The sequence below is a fragment of the Lepidochelys olivacea genome, assembly GCF_965140295.1.
Source record: "Lepidochelys olivacea isolate rLepOli2 genome assembly, chromosome: 4".
Classification (NCBI taxonomy): domain Eukaryota; kingdom Metazoa; phylum Chordata; order Testudines; family Cheloniidae; genus Lepidochelys; species Lepidochelys olivacea.
This window is the reverse complement of record NC_140414.1, coordinates 46,486,812-46,511,097: the sequence shown is the minus strand read 5'-3', so window position 1 is coordinate 46,511,097 and position 24,286 is coordinate 46,486,812. Positions and strand designations below refer to the sequence as shown.

At 39.1% G+C, this 24,286-nt stretch overlaps 1 protein-coding gene across 1 annotated transcript in view; it reads left to right on the top strand.

Annotated features, from left to right (window-relative positions):
* TRPC3 (transient receptor potential cation channel subfamily C member 3) overlaps positions 1 to 22,115 on the top strand; it is a 62,531-nt gene extending 40,416 nt beyond the window's left edge. The window contains exons 5-12 of the mRNA XM_084627489.1: positions 1,303 to 1,519; positions 2,694 to 2,927; positions 5,853 to 6,117; positions 6,719 to 6,914; positions 10,477 to 10,686; positions 12,629 to 12,712; positions 16,787 to 16,862; positions 21,895 to 22,115. Coding sequence (XP_084483615.1) covers positions 1,303 to 1,519; positions 2,694 to 2,927; positions 5,853 to 6,117; positions 6,719 to 6,914; positions 10,477 to 10,686; positions 12,629 to 12,712; positions 16,787 to 16,862; positions 21,895 to 22,037 — 1,425 coding nt within the window. The 3' untranslated portion in view covers positions 22,038 to 22,115. The remainder of the gene's footprint in view (positions 1 to 1,302; positions 1,520 to 2,693; positions 2,928 to 5,852; positions 6,118 to 6,718; positions 6,915 to 10,476; positions 10,687 to 12,628; positions 12,713 to 16,786; positions 16,863 to 21,894) is intronic.
* Positions 22,116 to 24,286: the final 2,171 nt, after the last annotated feature.

The window sequence follows — 24,286 nt, the reverse complement described above, 5'->3', positions numbered from 1 at the left end:
GGGTTGGAAGGAAGCTGGGAGAGGAAACTGGTAGAAACCGTATTTCCTAAGATGCAGTCCCTCCTGGATTTCCCAATGGTGTGGGGCTGTTGCATCTCTGCACAGTCTCCAATTTAGGCCAACATCTAAATGACACACTGGTCCATAGTTACCCAGAAGTCTTTGGGCCAGAATTTGATTGCTCTTCTGTGGGTGCCTTACAGGAGGTCAGGGGGAAAGAATGCCCATCCCTCAAGAACCCTGTCACTGGCACTCATTGAGTGCGTAAACTGGGGAGTCACAGCATCAACAGAGGTACAAGAACACCCCCCCCACAGATATTGGCAGTAGAACCCTCCTCAGAAAAGGTGAGCTATGGCTCTGCCCCTTACCCTACTGGCTTGTGGCCCCGGGTTATTGCAAATTGGATCACATGCTCCCTCATTGTACAGGGGGTAGCAAATACAGCTCCAGAGTGCTTTCCCTTCAGCTTCCCTGAAGCATGTTGCTTCCTCTGTCTTCTGCAGAAAGACTGCTGCTGGCCACTGCCACTGTTGTAATGCACCTCCACCCACCCTAAATGCAGCAACATTTGATACAGCCACTCTCTAGCCCACAGTGTGCTCTTTTAATCCAAATGAATTCATTTAAACATGTTAATGTTTCTGAACTCGTTTTTCTTACTTTGTTGCTGTGTAAATTTTTCCAATTAGTTTTTTAAAAAGCATTTACAAAGTCTTGATCTGGGGGATATTTTATGCTCTGAATACATCATCCAGAGAAGAGTCTGCTTTTCCTCAGGCATCGTATAAATACTGCTTTGATGTTCTGATTTGCTGAATTCAATACAGCTAATTATCATAGGTAAGCTAATAATGCCCTGAAAACTTTGGGTATCTCCCGCATTGGTAGAGAAGATATTATGTTATCCACTTCTCCCTGGGCCTGATCCACCTCTGCATTGACTTCCATGGGCATTAGATCAGGTCCTCTCTGAACAGTGGTGAATACTCATATGGTGTGGATGTAATTCCCGAGAGGATTATTCTGCAACTTGTCTTCTATGTGAATATGGAACATCAAAAATGCTGATTGACAGGACATCATTCCTGTATGGGTTGCCTTCTTGAGACTGCTGTCAGGAATGATACCATTGCATGACTGTTCAGTGCACTTAAAGGGTATATCTAAGCAGCAGTGGGTTCTTTAATTCCAGCCTATCATTATCTGTAAGTGCCTCTTTATGCTTCTGAGCTGTGTGATGCAAGGGAAATGCTGTATCTTTTTTAAAAATGAGGGACTGGTTTTGTTTTGCTTTCACAGCTTGGAAAAATTCTCCGCAGCCCATTTATGAAATTTGTGGCACATGCAGCATCCTTCATTATTTTCTTGGGCCTACTGGTGTTCAATGCCTCAGACAGATTTGAAGGCATCACAACCCTCCCAAACGTCACTGTTACTGATTACCCTAAACAGATCTTTAGGGTGAAAACTACCCAGTTCACTTGGACAGAGATGCTGATCATGGTGTGGGTGCTTGGTAAGTAAAGAATATTGCTGCTTCACTCCAATTCCATGACAGCTGTACTGTGTAGATAGACATTCTAAAAGAAAAAAACGAGGCCCAAATGCTGACCCCCCCCCCACTGCAGCCGTGTATATGGCTCCAGTGGTATTCAGGGGCTACATTGGCTCCCAGAGGAAAACTTCCAGCAGCCAACAATTGGCATAAGCAGATCCTCACTGCCCCCCTCTTGCAGCCCCTGGTGTACAAAAGTGCCATGGGTAGGAAAGGCATGTTTCTAGTTTCTTCTACTTTCAGTAAGAGCTATCTCAGTTAAGTAAACATCACTAACATCTTCTTATGTTCGTGTAATGAACAATTTTATTTAACATTGTAAAATGAGGAATTTTCCACATATTTGCAAGAGTAAAATGACCAGCTGTGTTCTTCAGAGGATGAAGATTGTACCACTATGTAATAAATGGAAAACTTAATGACTCATAATGATACCACAATGTTCAGAAATCCTGGCATTTGTGGCAGAAACCCAGGTTTGGTGTAATATCATTGATATCATATCAATAATATCATAGCTTTCAGAATGTAATAGTGTTGGTGTAATATCACTGATACAGTAGTGTAATAACATAAACTGGTTATTTTAAACAAGATCACAAAGCCTCTGTCGTTGTATATGCCAGAAGGTCTGGTGTTTCCATGGCTTGACGTTAATGCATTAGCTAATTAGTATTTATTTAGCACTGGAGGAAATCACAGCTTCTTTCAGTGTCAAAGGGCTAATGAGTCAGTTTTTGTTACTAGACATTTTTTTCATTGCCTGATCATCTGCCAGCCTGTTTGAGATTTTATGCATGTTATGTAGGAGTATATGGATGAGTGAAATGGGAGAGGAGCGCTGGAAGGGTCAACCTTCCACCTTTAAAAGATAACCTTCTGCAACAAAAACATTACATTGAGCGGTCATGATGTTTGTGCTGTGAAGTCATTATATTACAACGTAGCGGCCCCAATGTATGATGACTGAGCTTTAGCCCAAAAGACAGCCCCAGGAAAGTTGATATAGGTAGCAACCCTGTAATACTGAAAATGTGTACTTCAGTGCCTTCCTGGTGAATCCTGATTTTATCGGAAGGAAAGTTAAATGATTCTCAGTTGTGACTAAACTGGCTCTATTCCTTTCTTGTTGCAGGTATGATGTGGTCAGAATGCAAAGAGCTCTGGCTAGAAGGACCCAGGGAATATATTTTGCAGCTGTGGAATGTTCTGGATTTTGGGATGTTGTCCATTTTCATGGCTGCTTTCACAGCCAGGCTCCTAGCATTTCTGCAGGCCACCAAAGCACAGCAATATGTGGACAGCTACATTGAGGAGAGTGACCTCTCCGTAGTCACACTTCCACCCGAAATAGAGTATTTCACTTATGGTGAGTTTGAATGTTACTTTCAAATAGTAAACTAGTGGGCACTCATTTAAAGGGACAGTGTTAGGATTGTTAGGCATGGAAACCCTTTACAACTATTTGATTTCACAATATTTACCTTAAGGTTTCTACCCATTTGTTTTTATTTTTTATGCTTTTTAAACAGTATTTGTTGTGACCATCAGTTTAACAAATAACGTATTGACATACTAATACTAAACAAAATAGGGCTAAATTCAGCTCAGGTTTAACTGGGCATAACCATGAAGTCCATGCAGTTGCTTATGCCAGAGCTGAATTTGACCCCAAGGGCTAGATTCAACAAGGGATTTAGGTGCCTTACTGCCACTTTAGGTGCCTAAGTCCAAAATTTAGATCCTCAAAACCCCCTGCTCAGCTGCCAGCTAACCCTGTAGGTGCCTATATTTCTGTTGGTGGGCATGCACAAAACTGCCTAAGTCCCAACACTGCTGAGCAGCTCAGTGCCTAAGCCCTAGTGGGATGCTCAGACCAAGCTTTCCCTCACCTAACTCTCCTGTGGAGCCTGATCAGGTAGGATTGCTTAGAGGCCGCCTTCTGGTTTGGGCCCACACAAAACACAGCTGAGGATATAGCGCCACCCTCTTTTATATCCAGTGGTTGGAGCACTCACGTGGGACGTCAGGCACAAGTTAAAACCCCCAGTCTGCCTGACACAGAGAAGGATTTGAACCCAGGTCTCCCAGCTGAGTGTTGGGGCATAGGGTATTTTTTCAAGTGGGTTTCTCCAGTCTCTCCTGTCAAAGCTGTTCCACTTCCTATGTTTTATAATTTTGATGGATAATATTGCTGTTTATTTTTTAGAATTTTTTTAGACTTTGATCTATTTAAAATTTCACAGTTGCATGAAATTATGAGAGGGTCAGACAAATGTTTATTGACAGTAGATGTTGCAATTCAAAGAGTTAAAGCTTTATAAACCATTAAAACACAAATTGTCAACATCGGATGTCAAATTATACAACGTAAATATCTTTAAATCAACATATCATATCTGTTTTTACTGCTCATTCACTTGTCCATTTGTAACAAGCCTAATTCACAAGTCTAAATTATTGGATTTTGACTTTAAATTCTCAAGCATTTTTCTTTCTTGCCAATTTGTTAATTTTGATTATTATTGATGGAAATATTTTTTTGTCCGTTTGCATGTGTATGGTGACATCTGTGTTTACCAACAACCATCTAATCCCAGAGCCCTCCCTTGGTAGGGCAAATTGAGGCAACTGCTCTTGGCCCTGCCTTTTGGGGGGCCCCACGGGCCAGTGCGATTGGCCGGCGTGGTCGGTCCTGGAAGACATAGGTGTGGAAACTAGGGGTGCGGAGGGTGCTGCAGCACCCCTGGGCTCCTGGCTGCTGCCCCGCATGCCCGGGGTCCCAGCTGCCGCCCCACACCCACAGTCTTGGGGGAGACAGCGCCCAGCTTGGCTGCCCACGTTTCGGTGCAGCGAGTCCCCCACCCCAGCCAGAGCCCTGAGCCACCATGGCGCTATGGCCAACAATAGCCCCATAGTTGGTGCCGGCAACTGCCAGCAGCAGCAGGCTGCCCAGCACCACGCCAGTTCCAGCCCAGCCACCAATGCATTGTGGGGCCCCCAAGCTGTTGATGGCTGATTTGTCCCAGACCCTGAACCTCCCCCAGGAACAACCCTGGCTAATCCTTCCAAGGCTACCTTAGCCCAGTAGCTAGGGCCCTCACCTGGGAGACTCGAGTTCACATCCTTGCTCTGAATCAGGAAGAGTGGGGATTTGAACTGGGCTGATGGGTGAAAGGGGGAGACTCCTCTCTCTTGTTTTTTTTTGGTGAGAAAATTGTAACAAAAACCTAAAGAGCCTGTTGCACTCAATAAACGAAATTTGTTCCTCAGCCAACACTGCTGGCTTTCCATAAAAAAACCCAAAACACCTCCCCCACCCACCATTTTCGTACACTGCTGCTGATTCAATCATGCACATGATAACTCCTAATAAATTATTAGCCATTCCATTGCTTTAATTAAAAAACAAAACAAACAACCAAAAAACACCCCACTACCTTTGATGATATAGACATGATATTAACATATGTTACTGGGGAAAAAAGCTAATATTGTATTTATTTCCACATAATTCACTGTTAATTTTTCTCTAAAAAAGTTTTTGTATTAAATATTTATTTTACTATCCTTATTTATGATGTCATTGTTACTCTTTTATGGATATTTTATTATTTTTAACCTACAAAATAATTTTTTTACAGAACATATGTGTGGTTATATCTTATTAAAGCAGCGGTCTTTAGTCATTGATACAATATAAATAAAAAATAATTATTGTTGTTAAACAAAAATGGACTGGGACATAGAGTCCAAACTCAGGAAAGATTGAACAATGATTAGTGGTCCTGTGTAGCTGTTATAGATACCTAAACAAATTAAATAATAAAAAAGAGAAATAAAGATTAGGGTGCATATAAGAATACTACTATGTTTTAATTTTATTTGGGAAAATTTTATCCCATACAGAAACATGCAAATGTTAGTAGTGATTTTAATTATTATAGAATCTATAAATGTTATATCTAATATAAAAAATTCATACTGTGGTGGGGTATATCCTCATATTAATTTTCATGCTTAACTACCAATAGAGAGGTAAATACACACAATTAGAAGAGATCCTCATGTCTCTTTACATTATAACTTCCACTGAAAAAGTACACATTTCAAATTCTTCACTTATAACTTAAAAACTAATTGTAATACAACATCAACTACTAGACTCCACAAATGTTTGTCCTTACTAGATACAGATATGTGCATGACAATTCCCAATCTATAGCTATATTTTTCTAAACATGGTGATAAGTAAGAAACTCAATTATTTACCCCTTTATTTCATGTCTTCCAGCCAGAGACAAATGGCTCCCATCTGATCCACAGATAATATCTGAAGGTCTCTATGCAATAGCTGTTGTGCTTAGCTTCTCTCGGATTGCATATATCCTGCCTGCAAATGAGAGCTTTGGGCCCTTGCAGATTTCCCTTGGAAGGACTGTAAAGGACATTTTCAAGTTTATGGTCCTTTTTATTATGGTATTTTTTGCATTTATGATTGGGATGTTCATACTCTACTCCTACTACCTTGGAGCTAAAGTAAACTCTGCTTTTACAACGTAAGTCTGAAGTTGTGTTGAAGCAAAAGGAAATACAAAATTTTAGTCATTAACCGCTAGGGGCCTGAGGTTTGAAATGTTATATCAGCATAGCTATATGTGAAAAAACCCCACCCCTGACCAACATAGTTATGGCAACGAAACCGCCGGTGGAGATGCAGCTATGTCGACCAAAAAGTGCTTTCGTCTATGTAGCTAATGTCATTTGGGGAGGTGGCATTTTTACACTGACAGAGAAACTCATTCTGTTGGTGTAGGCTGTGTCTGCTCTAAGGACTATGCTGGTGTGACTGTGCTGGCAGAGCTGTGCTGACATAGCAGTGCTGATATCATCTCTGTTGTGTAGACATAGCCTGAGTTTGTGAAGTGTTGAGTGCCCTCTGCTCCCAGTATAGTCAAATCAAGATGGGAAGAAACGAAACATTCTGTGAAAAAGATTTTTTGTATTTGTTGTTTTGATTAAACATCTACACTAAAATCCCTTACAAAACTTTAAAATCCAAATCGCAGACAAAAATTTGAGGTTATTTACTACAGTTGTCATAAGAACTGTGTATTTATTTATATAATTAGTAACATTCCTCTCGATTCTTTCATACAGAGTTGAAGAAAGTTTCAAGACCTTGTTTTGGTCAATATTTGGTTTATCTGAAGTAACTTCAGTTGTCCTCAAATATGATCATAAATTCATAGAGAATATTGGCTATGTTTTGTATGGCATATACAATGTTACAATGGTCGTAGTTCTGCTCAACATGCTGATTGCCATGATCAACAGTTCGTACCAAGAAATTGAGGTAAGGTCTCTCTCTCTAAGGTATCTCTCCCTTTTGTTATGTTTTAAAAGGACACTAGAATCCTCTTAATGGGCACATTCTGATGGAAATAAGTATCAGTAAAGGGACTACCCCAGTTAAAGAAACTCACAAGAAAACACTGTGCTAGGAGATAATGGCTTATTTCATGAGTATAAAACTATTGCTCAGGCATGCAGGAGTGAAATCAGGAAGGCCAAATCACACTTGGAGTTGCAGCTAGCAAGGGATGTTAAGAGTAACAAGAAGGGTTTCTTCAGGTATGTTAGCAACAAGAAGAAGGTCAAGGAAAGTGTGGGCCCCTTACTGAATGGGGGAGGCAACCTAGTGACAGAGGATGTGGAAAAAGCTAATTTACACAATGCTTTTTTTGCCTCTGTCTTCATGAACAAGGTCAGCTCCCAGACTACTGCACTGGGCAGCACAGTATGGGGAGGAGGTGACCAGCCATCTATGGAGAAAGAAGTGTTTCAGGACTATTTAGAAAAGCTGGACGAGCACAAGTCCATGGGGCCGGATGCACTGCGGATATGATTGCAGAGCCATTGGCCATTATCTTTGAAAACTCCTGGCGATCAGGGGAGGTCCCAGATGACTGGGAAAAGGCTAATGGAGTGCCCATCTTTAAAAAAGGGAAGGAGGAGGATCTGGGGAACAAACAAAGGAGGATCTGAGGATTTGGTTACCAGCATTGAAAGGCCAAACCTTTTTTTTTTTATTCCAAAACAGTTTGGTCTGGTGCACACAGACAGGAATTTGGTAGCCAGAACCATGTTTAAGGGCCTGTCTAGACAGTTGTGCTTTACCATGTCACCATGTAGTTTAAATCTGTAAATAGAATCAAATTGTGTTATAAACATATTTCTACACAATGATATAGCCCAGTAAAAACCCAGAGTCCAAACAAGAATTCAAACAAAAATTTCAATCCTTTTCTGGATGGAAGCAGTCCCAGTGACAGTGCAAGTGTGAATGCAATTCCAATCAGAATCCCCCTATTCCTTCTTTCTATGGTTGGCAGCTGAGTACTGTAGCTTAATGATCCCCTACTGCATTTGTTCTACAGCCATTTAATACCTGCCAATCTGGTTCTCTGCCCTGAAGACATGGCAGAAAAACTGGGTTGAGGGTTTGGCTCTCCCTGGTAAATCAGCCAAGCTGTTTGGGACCTCCCAGGATCTGGACAGATAGTATAGCTCATTGCCTTTATACAGACATGAGAGTATGGTAAGCACTGTATAATCAGTAATGGTCTGTCCCAAAAAACTTACAACTTAAACAAACTTTCAAATGAAGGATGGGATACAATAGACATCAAAGCTATTGAGCAGACAATTTTAGCACAGGGCTAGTTGATTCCCTAATTCTTACTTTTTAAACATTTCATAACACCTTTTCCTGAACACAGTACATTTTACTGGGTGGACAGGCCCTCACTGCTGGTTAAATGGCTTTTACTGTAGTCCATAAAGATAATTGGCTCGCTAGTCCATTTTCCTCAAACCTTTTAACTAAACATAGATGTGTTAGATACTTCAGCTTCATTAATACATACACTTTCTTAGGTTTACGCACTGTGCTAGTGCATAGACATAAGCAAAGATTTTTGTGTGAGAGTGTTCTGATGACTAAATCACATTTAACAGCTGTTTCAAGCTTAATTATTCAGTCTGAAGTGTAAGTATCCTTTTTCTGCTTTCAGTACAATATTTAAAACTTGATTCTAATCTTAGCTTCACATTGCCATGTGCCCTGAAAACTTCATGGCTGCACTCACGCACACCTGCAGAGTGGGAGATTTTTAATGCCTGCAGTTTAGGATGAGTTCTCAAAATTATGAATAGCTATTTCATCTGTAAGAGAGGTGCTTTATTTGGGGTTCACTGGGACAGCAATAACTTCATTTCAGAATTTAATTAATTCAATTTAGGTGCTTACCATTCAAATACTGTGCAATAAAAGGAAGGAAAGAAAGACACACCCAAACTGGTGAAGACTACTGGTTTTAAAAGTCAAATCCAGATTGCTTACAAAGACAAAAGTATATTTATGATGCCAATCAATCTGTGGCCTTACAAAAACAGTTTTAGCAGAATTTCAGCTTGCTTTTGTGATATCAGAAAGTACGTAAAAATTACATGCAAATCATTTTCTTGGGAAATTCTAAGATGATTTACTCTGTACAAAATGTGATTGAAACATCACAAACTTTAGGATCTATTCTCTGCTCTCTACTCACATATATATGGCCCAGATCATGAGAGGTGTTAGCAACTGCTGGCTGTTGAGTGACCTATATTTAATGGAATTGATGATCTCAGTCAACCCTTTCTAGACAAGAGCCCAAATTATGCAAACCACTATCATGACTGGAAATGACACTCTGGCTGGCAATCTCAGCAGACAGGCCAAATGTACTGCCATGGGGACCAAACTATGCCATCACAACTAGTTTAGAGGTCCCTGCAGTTCACCTTGGCAGGATATAATAGGAAAACTTGCCCTCTTCTGTACCTATTCTGTGGGTAAATGCAGGGCTGCAGTATCCAGGGCTATAATTTTGGCATTTTTTGATGAGTAATAAATTGACTTAAAAATTTAAAATCAAAGGAGAAAAATCAAAACATGTTTTGCATGTGCATTTCCAATACATGTTGAAAATACTTTATATTCCTTAGGATTAAATTTAATCTGGAAACAAATAAACTATTTTTTCATCTTTGGAGAAAGTCTTCAAATTTCAGTTAGGTCAGGCTTGCAAAACTGCCATGAGATTTTACCAGTCTGGGCACAAAACCTGTCTGCTTATTCCTTCCCATGGATGCCAATAAAAAAACTGGTTTCAGAGTAACAGCCATGTTAGTCTGTATTCGCAAAAAGAAAAGGAGTACTTGTGGCACCTTAGAGACTAACCAATTTATTAGAGCATAAGCAAGTGAGCTGTAGCTCACGAAAGCTTATGCTCTAATAAATTGGTTAGTCTCTAAGGTGCCACAAGTACTCCTTTTCTTTTTAATAAAAAAACTGATACTGGATTACCCATCAAAAGCAGGTCAGAATTAATGTTCATAGACAAGGCTGTGTGGAAAGGCTTGCACGTTAACTGCTCACTCTATGCCTGCCCAAAAGGCAACACTATTATTTCCTCACTTGCACGGCACCACATTTCAGCATTAAATTTAAGGAAGAAGATACTTGCTTTTATTAAATAACTTTCTCTTTTAATAGCAGGACCTTAATAGTTCAGTTTTCACTCGTTGCAGATATAACACTTTTTAAAACTGTTTGCATGCTTCAACTAACTATGACCAGAAAGAGCCCATGTAAACAGACACAGCAGGAATTAAGTTAAAATAGACTTGATAACGCAGCTACATTTCAGTTGAACTACTGGGAATCAGTCACCCTAACAAGTTCATCACATTTCTGTATAAAACAAAAAGAGAAGTTATTTAAGGTAAACTCCTTTTGAAAGAGTCTTGAATTATATGAAACCTAAAGTTAAGTAAAACAAAGTAGACATGTCTTTTTGTTTCTAATGCAGGATGACAGTGATGTGGAGTGGAAGTTTGCTCGCTCTAAGCTCTGGTTATCTTACTTCGATGATGGAAAAACGTTACCTCCACCATTCAGTCTTGTACCAAGCCCCAAGTCTTTTTTCTATTTCATCATGAGGATGATCAGCTTTGCTAAATGCAGGAGGAGAAGGCTGCAGAAAGATACTGAAATAGGGATGAGTAACTCCAAATCTAGGGTAGGTCTTAAAAAATTTTCATTGCATTGGATAAATGTGTTTGTTTGCCTCCTAGCTCTTTGCTAAGATTTCCTTTAAATCTTAGGGGATAGTTTGTACTTGTGAAGGATAGTACCATAATTAATCAAGCATTTTATTTTTAAAGTGCTGTAACCAGATGCCTTTTAAGCACAGCACAAAAGCGAAGTAAAATGATACATTTTTGCAGGGCAGCAAGGTCCCTTTACCAAATATAATTGAAAGCATAAATAACCCAACAAAAACATCAATCCTAGCCAACTACCAAACAACAAAAATAAATCCCACAAGAAATGCCCTAAATAATAAACAAAGAAGTCTTCAGCCTTATCCAGAAAGATGCCACTGGTGCACTTTCATGTATTTTAAGGGTAAAAGACTAGAAGATCTGGAAAGCTAACTTTTCCTTTCATCACCAGAATAGGTGAAGGGGCAAGTTTAGCCAGCTATTTAGAACACCATTTCCCAAACTTCTTCACTGCCAAAAGCTATGTTTCTGACAGGGATGCAGGATAATTGTGCCTTTGTGGTATAATAATATCTAGCACTTCCCTAACAAAGGCTCAATTATCCCACACTCATAGCATCTGAATGTTCTTCACAAATAGTAATAAATTCAGTCTTGCAACACTCCTGTGAGGTAGATAACTATTGTTTCCATTTTGCACTGGGGCACAGAGAGGTTAAAAGTGACCTTCAAAGGATTTTTTTTATGAATTAGGGTCATGGCCTTTTTTGATGGTTTACCATATATACAGAAGGATTGAAAGCATTTTTTTTTTCAAAAAAAGTCATCTATTTTGGTTGCTTTTTACTTTATAAAATATTGGAAATGGCAAGTCTGGTCTTTGCTTTTTGCTGAAGGACATCCTAAAACTTCTGTTTGTTATGAACTGTTAGGAGTGTTGAATCTTTAACAAAGACATTTCTTTACCTTTATATTATTTGGGCACTGAGTTAAATGTGTGTGTAAATAAATAAACAAATAAAACCCCACACATATCCCCAAAGTAGTTTGAAACAGTTTAGCTAAAAAACCTTTCCCCACCTAATTACTGGGCTTTCACTCTGTGGTCTCTTGTAATGTCCTCATTTCACTAGTACTCCGGTCTCCAGAAAGTCTCTCAAGATAGGTAAAACCTGAAAGTATAATGTAAAAAAAAAATTAAGCAGAATTGTTTCTGTTATGATAAAACCACTCAGGCTTTCTTTATACATCACAGAGAAATGAAATAGAGAGTGTGTGTATCTATCTGTATCTATATTTTTTTAGCGGTCACTTTTAAATGACTTTAAATGGTCACCCAAGAAGTTCGTGGCAGAGCCAGTAATAGATCCCAAGAAGCTGATTTTCCTCGCACTTCCACAAGTTTTTCACCGCTGTAACTCCTAATTCCCACTGCTGTAAATGAGGCCTCAGATCTTCTAATCCCCAACCTTATGGTTTAGTGACAAGACCGTCTTTTCACAGCTCTTTCTCCCTTCTCTTTCTACTCCAGAGCTATAAAACTCTAAGTATTTGGACTCTGATAGCTATTACAATAGTTTATTGCTGCACTAATAACTTGATGGTGAACTGTTTTTCAAATATATTATTATTATTATTCCTCAAGGCCATGATTCAGCAAAACACATAAGTCCATGCTTTGACTTCAATGAGACTTGGGCACATTTTTGAAGTATATGCTTAAGTGCTTTGCTGAATAGGGATGGCCTTAAGCACATACTTGAAATTAAACTCATGCTTAGGTGCTTTGCTGAGTTTGGGCCCAAATTATTTTCAATGTTTTCTGAAAACAATATTCTGAAATGATGCGCTATTGCCATATTCCTCTGTTATGTCATATGGAAAAAAGATGAAGCTGGGTTATAGTACCTGTGAATTCCATAGAATATGTTCTAATTTGGCTTTATTGTTTCCTAGTTAAACCTTGTCACTCAGTCTAACTCAAGGGTTTTCGAATCGCACAGTTTTAACAGCATTCTCAATCAGCCAACACGCTATCAGGTAAGGAATTCAGTGGGCTCTAGTTTAGAGCAATGTGATAATGTGAGGATACTAACAGAATTCTGTGCTTCAAATACACTGAGTCTTCCCAAGACAAAAAAGGATTCTCTCGGCAATCAGAGAAGCATATTGTTGCTGCTACTGTGTGCGCAAAGTACTTGTATCTTGTTTTTCAAGCCCCATCACTTGAAACATTTAAAACTAGTTCTCCAACAGGCCTTTCCTTGATCTGGCCATTTTGACAACCTGTGCAGCAAATGACAGAAGCAAATTTTTGGGGAAAGATCCGGAGAGCACTGGGTTGATATTCTCTTCTCTTCCTTTCTTTAGAGGTTCTTTCTGATTACATGTTCTGTGAGATGCTTGAATGTCCTGGAGATGGCGGGGAAGAGAGAAGTGGGGGACAGGGTGGGTCCTTCTGCTAGGATGGGGAGCCTGTCAGAGACTATTCGATCCAGCTCAGAAAGGGAAGAATATTTGTGCTCTGGACCCTATTGGAGAATCTTTTGCACACTAAGCAGATCCTGTGAAAGGGGCACTAATCTGTAGTGGTTAGGTAAGGCTATATATCAGTAAATAAACTTGCATAGCCTCAGATATGAGCAGGGCAACAACAGGAGTGCATAAAAGGAGCCCTTGCAGTAGGGGTGTCCAAAATATGCCCAACGGCCAGATCCTGCCTCCTTAAAACATTTATGTCAAAGGACATACTTAGACTGTGCAGAGCCCTCATGGTTGCAAAGATGAGCTTCCAAATGTGAACCAAGTATAGCTGATAGAGTACTGTCTTCCTGAGGCTGCCAACAGCTTTACATAATAATGTAGAGGTGTAAACTCCCCTGTCTCAGTGTCAGCTCTGAAGCCCAATGATGACATGTCAATGTTAACATTAACTATTTCATTGCTGATCATTTTGGTTTATAGAATGGAGAAGGGAGTGGGAGTGAATCCCACAGGAAAGCAGGAACTGAGAGTTTCTTCAGGGAAGGAAATGCACGGAGGACAGGAGACTCACAAAGACAGAGAGAGAGAGAAAGTGAGAACAGAGAATAAGGAAGGAAGAGAAACAGAGGGTAGAAAAGCAGAGTGGAGCACATTTCCTCACTGAGTGATACTGACAGACAGCAAGGTGCTAAAAAAATAAATAATAACTAAAAGTTATTTATTATTTGGTGGGCTGGCAGGATTGTGAGGAGCTCAATGAGCCGTGGAAACATTTAAAAAATGTCTAATCAAAATGTCGTTTTGACTTTCTAAATGAAATTTTGGATTTCCTGTTCTGCAGGAAATTTTGAAACTTTGTGTTTTGTTCTCTTTTAGAACAAAAGCTTGCTTTAAATTTCAGAATTTATCACCAATTTGGAATTCCAGTTTCCAGCCAGCTTTAGTTCCCACACTGTGGTCCATAAATCCCTGGTAGTTTGTGGAAACATTTGCTAGCTAGTCATATTGAGATGACTTGTTTCCAGCTGCCAAACTGAAATAAAAGCAGATAAAAATTAATTAAATATTTTCTGTGATATTACTTATCCCTGTAAGCAATTGCTGTAGTTGTCACAGGCATGTTATGCAATCATGAAGGGGAGAGGAGATGGCTAATGCCATGTGCATGTGAGGAGTGGTGGTCCACTTGATCTGAGTGGGCAGGAGAGTGACCACAAGACAATCTTCCTGTTAAATTGTGACTCACACAATGAAAACATCTGGGAACCCCTGCCATAGATAATGATAAAGTGACTTCAGCTCCAAAAAAAATTACTGTGAAGGGGTGGAATTAAATCCCTACAATTGAGAGGTAAGGCTGAAAACTTAGGGGCTATTGCAACTCTAACCTTTTCCCATGCACAATCATATATGAGTTAAAGGGATGGATTAGTAAACAGGATGATCAGTCCTAATTCTGAATGATCTGACTTCAGTGGATTTAAACATTTTTTTAAAATAGTTGTGTTTGAAGTTTTTGCCCATTTGGTACATACATTAAACTAAAGAAACAAATCCTAAAGGAAGGTCACAACACTCTCTATATTCAGGCTTGTCAAGATCAATCGCAGTGAAAAATTTATGGCTAGTTAATTTCAAACAGCAATCCCCGTAGATTAATCCAAGCATATATCATAGAATCATAGAATATCAGGGTTGGAAGGGACCCCAGAAGTCCAGCCCCCAATCTAGTCCAGCCCCCAATTTAAATTTGTCAATTTAAAAGATTGCCCCTATGTCCAGATACTTTTTACTCTTGATCTAGAGCTGACCTGTAGGCACACATAAAGTGCTTAGGATGGGGTTGGTGGCTTATCAGAGTTCAGTACCTCGTGAGATACCTGAGCATCTCACAAGGTACTGAAGGATACCAAGGATGCTTATGTCTTGTGCTGAAAGGATGCTCATGCCTTGTACAGTAATTTTTTTTGGAGCTGAAGCTCTCATCATTTTGGGTGAGGGAACATATTTAGGGGCAAAACCTGCTCCCCTGTTTAGGTACAGAGGGCTCCAAACACAGTAAAACCACCACAGTTCTGCTGAAGCAGGAAGCCGACTGCAGAGAGGCTGCACAGGATAATTCCATACCCTGTGTACAGTGAAAAACAGAACAGTTCTTCACAGCTATATCAAGGGAGTTGGAACAAAGTGGGAGGGGTCGCAATTGAATCCATTTTGGGTTGTTTCACCAGTCAAAATCACTGCATGGGGAAAGGGCTGTAGAGGAGCTGTGCTGGTATTCAGGGCCGATTCCATCCCTGATGACTGTGTAGATGTGTCTCTTGTATAAGGCCTATTACTTAGGCTTTGCATGGGGATCCATCATTTTAAATCTTAAGCAATAACAATGGAGGTAACTAGGCATTTCCTGGGTATTAATGACTGGCTGGAAGGGATTGATGGCCTGAAGTTCATATAAATACAAATGCCAGCTGGTCATTAATCCCCAGGAAATGTTCTATGCTGAAGTCATTATTACTAAGTCCTGCAGTTCTTTTCAGGCAACTCTCTCATTGGCTCCTAAGCCTGAGTAAGGGACACTGATTGAACCATAAGATGAAAATGAAATAACCAGATGAATGTGCATTTTGGGTATTGTATTTTCAGGCAGTATTTACAGGGAATTTTCTATAGCATTAATGCCTTGTACAATAGCCAGTTTGATTTTGTAAATCATCTCTCAACACTCCATTTAACCTTATACTGTATGGTGCATTCTGGTCAGTAAAGAGGTGCTTTATTATAGCCTCAGGGAAGGTAGCAAGTCCTCTAAATCAGTGCTACTCAAAGTCGGTCTGCGAGCCATCGGCTGCCGGTCTGTGCGCACATTGGAAAAAAAAATTTACGGTCCCCCACATCAGATAGCTTGGGAAGCACTGCTCTAAATCATAGCATGTATGCAGTGACACAGCTCCTGCCAAAGCACAAGGAAGTAGAATGAGACCGTAGAAAGTAAGGGATCGGGGAAAATCTACTGAGAAGGAAGGTGTGAGTGAAAATCCTACAGTTAACCTACCATACTGAGTCCCTGACATAGGGAAGTTAGAACTAGAAGTCTGCACAATATTTATAATGTAATGAAAATAATTTTAAATTTGAAGGTTTGGATATTTTGTTACAAGTGTGAAGAGTAGTCATATTTTCTCAAACATTGCCAAATTTTGCTATTTTTTTCCAGTAAAAACTGATCCATTTTCAAGTGAATGTGGCTTTGTAGCAAAATCAGCTGAGGACTGGTACATGTTTTAGATGTAAACAATAGCTATTTTGTAGAATTTTATGGAGAAGCAAAATTTCAGGAGTGTGAAATTGCTTGGAATGAAGGGGCAATAATGTTATGAAAATATTGTTAGCACTTTTGTACCACTCCAGTTAAGAGCTCCTGCTGGCCTGGGCTGCATATAAGAGGAATGTAGACAAGGAAGGGATCATACTTTAATGTCTGGGTCTACTTAACCCACCAATAAAAGCAAAGATGAAGAAAGTGCTGACTTCTTGGCTGTGAGACATTTCACTTACAGGCATGTGAGATGTTTAAGTGAAAGAACATGGGCTGTCTAAATGCTTAACTATGTATTTTTTATCCAACAGCAAATCATGAAAAGGCTTATAAAACGTTATGTTCTGAAAGCACAAGTGGACAAAGAAAACGATGAAGTGAATGAAGGTGAGAGCCACTGTAAACACAGCATTAACAGATATTGTTTTTCTGCAGGACTATAGTATTATTATTTATTTGTACTACAGTAACACCTAGAAACCCCAGCTGAGATCAGGGTCTAATTCTACTAGATGAACTTAGCACAAATACATAGCAAGAGACAGTCTTTGCCACAAAAAACTTGCAATGTAATAGTCAAGACAGACAAATCATGGGAGAAAGGATGTAGTATCCCTATTTTCTAGACTGGGGAACTGAAGGACAGAGAGATTAAGTAACTTGCCCAAAATCTCACAGGAAATCGGTGATGGAGCCAGGAATTGAACTCAGATATCCTATGTCCCAGTCTAGTACCTCCTTCCTCTTCATTTCATTTCAACTGAACACACAATATATTGTATTACACTGTGAACCATTTGTTCCCCTTCTTCCATAAAACTCGAAGAGGGTACTGGAAGAGGGAACATTCACCTGTAAAATTCCATGGCCCTGGGAGAACCACCAATCTACACTGAAGATGGCTATGTGGTAGCTGTATGATGGGAAAAGAAAGGGGCAATGGCCACAGTTCCTGGTGTGGGCCAGAGTCCTATGAGAAATGGTAGGACAGCCTTTAAAGAATCTTAGTCGGCTTCAGAAAGCTTTTCTGACCCTAGTTCTATTTCAGCCAAGGCAACATGGCTCTCTAACTTGCAGTAGTGGCTTTGGCCTGTCAGTCAGTCACTACATACCCCATAACTCTCTGCAAGGAGAAGCAGATATGGAAGCAGGAAGTTAGTTACGCTCAAAGAAAAAAGAATTTATGATGCAAAATACGTCATTGGTTACTTGAGAGGCAAACACACTGCATAGCAGCTGTTACCCTGACTCCTCCCCTCACCAGATGGCCCTGACAGAGCTGAGCTTTTGCCCTGTAGAAGCAAAGGCTGCAGGCAGTTTGTATGATGGAGAAGTATGCACTGCATAGCTTTCTTTCCTCCATATGGCCCTCTCACCCCAGTTTCTGCAGGATTTCCATGGTTTTGCACTCATTCATGCTACACAGTGAGGGGAATCATATAGGTCTATAAAAAGAACAGGAGTACTTGTGGCATCTTAGAGACTAACAAATTTTTTAGAGCATAAGCTTTTGTGGGCTACGGCCCACTTCATTGGATGCATAGAATGGAACATATAGTAAGAAGATATATATACATACGGAGAACATGAAAAAGTGGAGTAAGAGGCTAATTAATTAAGATGAGCTATTATCAGCAGGAGAAAAGAAGTTTTGTAGTGATAATCAAGATGGCCCATTTAGACAGTTGACAAGAAGGTGTGAGGATACTTAACATGGGGAAATATATTCAATATGTGTAATGAATGACTCAGCCACTCCCAGTCTCTATTCAAACCCAAGTTAATGGTATCTAGTTTGCATATTAATTCAAGCTCTGCAGTTTCTCGTTGGAGTCTGTTTTTGAAGCTTTTCTGTTGCAAAATTGCCACCTTTAAATCTGTTATGGAGTGGCCAGAGAGGTCTATATTAAATCACACATGCATTGCACTGCTCAGCAATACGTCTTCAAACATAGGTCTATCAAAACCATTCATGTGACAAAAATATCACTCAGAATACTGCCTAAATGTTGGTGTGAAGAAAAAGGCAGTTCTTTTTCACTGCCAAACTGTAATAATTAAAATCTTTTAAGAAAGATATTGAAAAATATCTTTGAAAACAAACATCCTGCATGCTAAATTTATTAGTTAGCCCTGGTTGATGATAGTACTCATGGTCTGATGTCTAGATTTAAAATGGATCTTATTTAATACTGTCACTATCAATCCCATCTCTACAGTTAGGGCTAATTCATGCAAACTCTGCCAGGTATAGGGTTTAGAGTCTTGATTTATTCCAGTGGAATCAACTGGACTATCCATGCCTGATCGGAATGGGCCCTTCTTTCAGAGCAGTTTGCCACTGTATTTTTAATATTAAGCAATAGCTTTCTGAAAAAAATTGATGCTTTATACACCGAAAGCCTGGCTATCATACTAAATATGCTTAAATGTAAATAAAAACATATTCTAAACTATCGGAAGTTAACTAAACTTATTTTTCACTCCCATAACCTGTGAATCATTTCCTGAGTGCTGTGGCATTGGCAAAATAGTGACAGCCACAAAAAGCTGTCAAGCTGATTGAAACATGAATCTAGGCTTGAAAAGAAATTAAATTATAATATATACCTTAATCTTATTTTATACACTGTAAACTAGAAATTTCTGTACATTTGAAAACCAGTAAAATATGAATAAAAAGAAAACAAAATCAAGAGAACGGTTCGGCTGTAGTAACTAAACTGTCCACTCTGAAATCTGTGTTATTAGTACTAAACTCATTTCTGACTAAGAATAGAATAGAAAAAGGAAAGTGTACGTGACACACAAATCCCAGGGATGCTGAGTTTCTAGATGATACCAAGGGTTGTACAAAAAAGAAGAGTACAGCATAGAGTTCAATTTGGCATTTTTGGCCAGAAGCCCAGAAGTATTTAACTGTACCAGAAAAACTTGAAACTTTATGTTCTGGTGTTGGTATTTTTAACTTACACATACATCTTTTGCAAAGCAGGATAGAGATGATGGTATCAACTGTTCTGTCACCAAAATGCTTGACAAAGCACAAGTCTTTTGAAGGGTTTTGTCCCTTGTAGTTGCACTTGGATTTCAGGTTAGCAGTACCATCAAGCAGTGAGAGCACAACACTGAGTCAGAAGACCTAAATTATGATCTTTCACTGCTTCTCCTTGGTGACCTTGAGCAAGTCAGCTGACTTCTCTGAACCTCAGATTTTTCAGCAGTAAAAGAGATCATATGTACCCTGCATCATACTTATCTCACAGTGGTATTGTGCGGATTAAATATGGTTTTCAAAACATATTGAATGTAAGGTGCTATACACTATGGGAGAATCCTTTATGATTGCTAAGTATTATTTTTTCAAATATATGAGCCTAAGGATTTCACTGTAAGAGAACAGTAAAGGTCTATTTTGTACTCTGTACTTGTTATACCAATAAAATAAAAACCAGGAGGATCTTATTAAGACAAAATGTCACATTTATTGTGAATACAGAAAGAATCGTAGTAGGCAGTCAGTTATAGCTACAACATTTCATTCAGTTTCACATTCATTCACACTTTCGTTCATACACACACAGAGGTTCTGCAGCTGCTGTATAGTTACCAGTCCTGAATGTAGCTTGAGTTCGTGGCTTGTGACGGCTAACTGTCCAGGAAAGCCAGGCACAAGGAAGAACTGGGTCTCTGTTGGGCATGCACCGATGCTCTTCCATGTTGGCAACAGAATGTTACCCTTCAAAGTCTTCCATCTCACCCATCCTTTTTGTAGGCTTTAGTTTGAATCAAGAGTCATAGGATCATAGAATATCAGGGTTGGAAGGGACCTCAGGAGGTCATCTAGTCCAACCTCTTGCTCAAAGCAGGACCAATCCCCAGTTTTTGCCCCAGATCCCTAAATGGCCCCCTCAAGGATTGAACTCACAACCTTGGGTTTAGCAGGCCAATGCTCAAACCACTGAGCTATCCCTCTCCGCTATAGATCTATAGGTCTTGCAGTGTCACGCTGCCTCTAGGTTTGGTGTGATTTATCACTTGTCAATTGCAGACATGACTTTCAGCCTAGGACCTGGCTTTGATGTTTCTTCAATTGTACTTTTGTTCTTTTCTTTTGAGGGTGGACTCCTCTTACTTTGTCAGGACTGTTGTCTGCATCTTCAGCCCTTGGGTGTTTACACTTTATTTCATCAGGACAGGCTGGGGCTGGAGGTTGATTCCATCATCCATACATACCTCATTCACACATCTAAACTAAACTAGTAAGATTACAGCAGGGTTTTGCAAATATGAAGGTTGCAGCAAGCTTTTACAAAATGGAGTGAGCATTTTAAAATGGAGTTTGGGACAATTTAAAATGGAGTTTGAGTTACAATATGGACAAGTGTAAGGAATGGCAAAAGGTGAACAGAAGTTACAATATAGACAAGTATAATGAATGACAAACAGTGAGCAGAAGTTACAATGTTGAAACAGTGTAAGTTTCAGCAATTTAAGCAGCAATTGGATTGAAAGTGAAACTCAATTAGCCATGTTTCAGAAAGAACAGGAGTACTTGTGGCACCTTAGAGACTAATAAATTTATTAGAGCATAAGCTTTCGTGAGCTACAGCTCACTTCATCGGAGCTGTAGCTCACGAAAGCTTATGCTCAAATAAATTTGTTGTCTCTAAGGTGCCACAAGGACTCCTTTTCTTTTTTCAATTAGCCAGTTATTGGGGTAACCAGTTTTATGAATGAATATTGTTTCATTCATAAAACTTTGCTTATGAAGTTATATTAATAAAGTGAACAATTAAAAATAATTTCATTGATCAGTTCTACATACTTCACACATGGCAAACAATTTCCTGCCTAGGGTACTGCATAAAAATTGACAGCATTCATAGTTTGTGGGAAGAATACTTTGAATATTCAAAAAAGGTTCTACGCTTGAAGTCCTGAAATAAAGATCGCTGTTGCTTGTCATCAACCTGGCATTGATATTTGTGTTTTGACCAGGAAGATTTTAATTTAAATGCCATGTTTATACTTGTCAAAGTCTGACATCCCTTAAAATAGGTTGATTTTTTTCTGCTTTCTAAGGATGTGTGTGTTCTTATTACCAGCTTTGCCACACTCTTTTCCTGTGTGACCCAAGCAACTCATTTAAAAATATCCATGCTTCTTCTCTATAAAATAAGGATAATATTTACCAGTCTCACAATGATGTTATGATTAATTTGTTAACATATGTAAAAATAGATGTACTATATACAGGTGAAGTACAGAGTTAGTTTATTGGGTCAGGGAAAGACATATGGTATTCTGATGAATGTTTTGGTTGGAGATAATTCTAAAATATGTGTTGTTGTGACTTAAAACTTTATTTAATATTTAATAAACAATACTAAAGTATTTCTTTCAACAATTAATACAGGTGAATTAAAGGAAATCAAACAAGATATCTCCAGTCTTCGCTATGAACTTTTGGAAGATAAGTCCCAAGCAACAGAAGAGTTAGCAATTCTAATACATAAACTCAGTGAGAAACTCAATCCCCATATGTCAAGATGTGAATGATTCAATGAATTACTGGGATTCCTGGCAGTTTCTTCAGCACAAATATTGGCAATAATATTTCAGAATATCTTATACTTGAAAAATATATTGTAGATTTTTAGCACTAAATAACTTTATGTACAGCTTTCTTTAAATTTAGTCAGGAAATTTTATTAACTCATCACGCAAAAAATGCTCTGTTCATTTAAGTGTACTGAAAAGTAAGAACTCTCATACCAGTTTTTGCATTTAATAAGAAAGTACAACTGAAAGTGAAAAAATCTTGCATTGCTGATATTTTGACTGTTTTATGAACAAACTTAAAAAACTCTTTGCACTAAACAATTTGCACACACACAAAGGCACTGCAAAGGCCCCTGTCCCCTGCAGGAACTGGTGTGAACAGGATTCTGTAGAATGTAATAAATAAGGAGCAGTCAGCTGGGTCTCAGTTAAGTATTATTTGAAATATTTATGTTTTTTCAATTATTCTAATAAGAAATACGACCAAAAAACTCACAGAATGGGCACTTGAAGGTTTAACAATGAATATCAAAGCGTGACTATAACTTTAGGAGCACTAAAAAAATGAGGAGTACTTGTGGCACCTTAGACACTAACGAATTTATTTGGGCATAAGCTCTCGTGGGCTAAAACCCACTTCATCGGATACATGCACTGGAAAATACAGTGGGAAGATATATATACACAGAGAACATGAAAAAATGGGTGTTGCCATACTAACTGTAACAAGACTAATCAATTAAGGTGGGCTATTATCAGCAGGAGAAAAAAAAACTTTTGTAGTGATAATCAGGATGGCCTATTTCAAACAGCTGACAAGAAGGTGTGAGTAACAGTAAGGGAAAAATTAGCATGGGGAAATAGTTTTTACTTTGTGTAATGACCCATCCACTCCCAGTCTTTATTCAAGCCTAATTTAATGGTGTCCAGTTTGCAAATTAATTCCAATTCTGCAGTTTCTCGTTGGAGTCTGTTTTTGAAGTTTTTTTGTTGGAGAATTGCTGTTTTTAGGAGCACCGTTTAACATACATATACCTTTGTTTCTTAATGCAGCATAAAGTTTGCTTTCAACAGTAGGGACTAGAAACCCTTTTAAAAAAAACTTTTGAAGGTAAAGTGAACTCAGTCAAAAGTTATACTTTCTTGTGGTAGAGATGATTTTTTTAAAATTCAGATTCTGTGCAGGGCTGGTATTTTGTTACACTATTCTAAATGATGCCTCTGATGCTTACTTGTTAAATAAAATATTCATACTTTACAGACTCTAACTTGCCCCAGTTGTTCAGCACCAGATTTTGAAGTGTACAGTGGTATACACAGAGACTTTTTACAACAATCAGTCAAAGGCAGTAAAAGGCTGCTTTAGGCAGTATTGGCAGCAACACCTATAGCTAACATTACCTAACATTTTCCATTATAAGACTTTTCAGTTGCTTAAAGCTTTGGCAAACCTATAATGTTCAAGCTGGAATTTTCCATTCCAGATGTGTGTGCACCTTAGATTGAACCTTTTGGGGAAACTTCAGCAAAAAGCAAGCCATTTCTGAGACAAAATTATCTCAAAAAATTCTAACTGTTTCACTGAGAAGTCCTAGCACCTCCTTCCTTTGGAGAGAGACTGGAAATTTTTGGCAAGGGGATTACCCATCTGTCAAGGATGGGCCTTTTGCTTCTCCATTAAAATCTGTCCAAATGTGGCCAAGCTACGGGTCTCAGAAAATTACAGTTTGTGCATGTTTGGTAGAATCTGGCAGTGAAATTCTCCCAAGGTTTTGTCTGCGCTGCAAGTGTTCTATCCCCACAAAGCGGCAGTACACCAACTAGATGATATGTGCCATTCCCACAGAGTGACTGACCACACTCTAGTCTAGGGCTGAGCAGAATCTCCCCAAAATTGCTCTTCTAGGCTGCAGAGGCCACTATGGTGCTGGGCAGTAGAGGTGAGAGTGAAGAGACTGTCTCTCCTTCTGTTCTCATAGCCCTCACTGACAGCATGGAAGAAAAGGAGTAGCTGGAAGCCAGAGGGATGCAGAATGTGGGAGGGAGAAGAGCAGGCCAGGAGCCAGAATGTAAATTGGTATTTGTATTACTGTAGTGCCTGTGAGCCCCAGCCAGGGAGCATAACCTCAGTGTGCCAGATGCTGTATAAACACAAAACAAAAGGCTGATCCCTGCCCCCAAAGAGCTTACAACCTAAGTTCTGATTAAGACACAAGATGGAACAACAGGGGAGTTACTGGAAACAA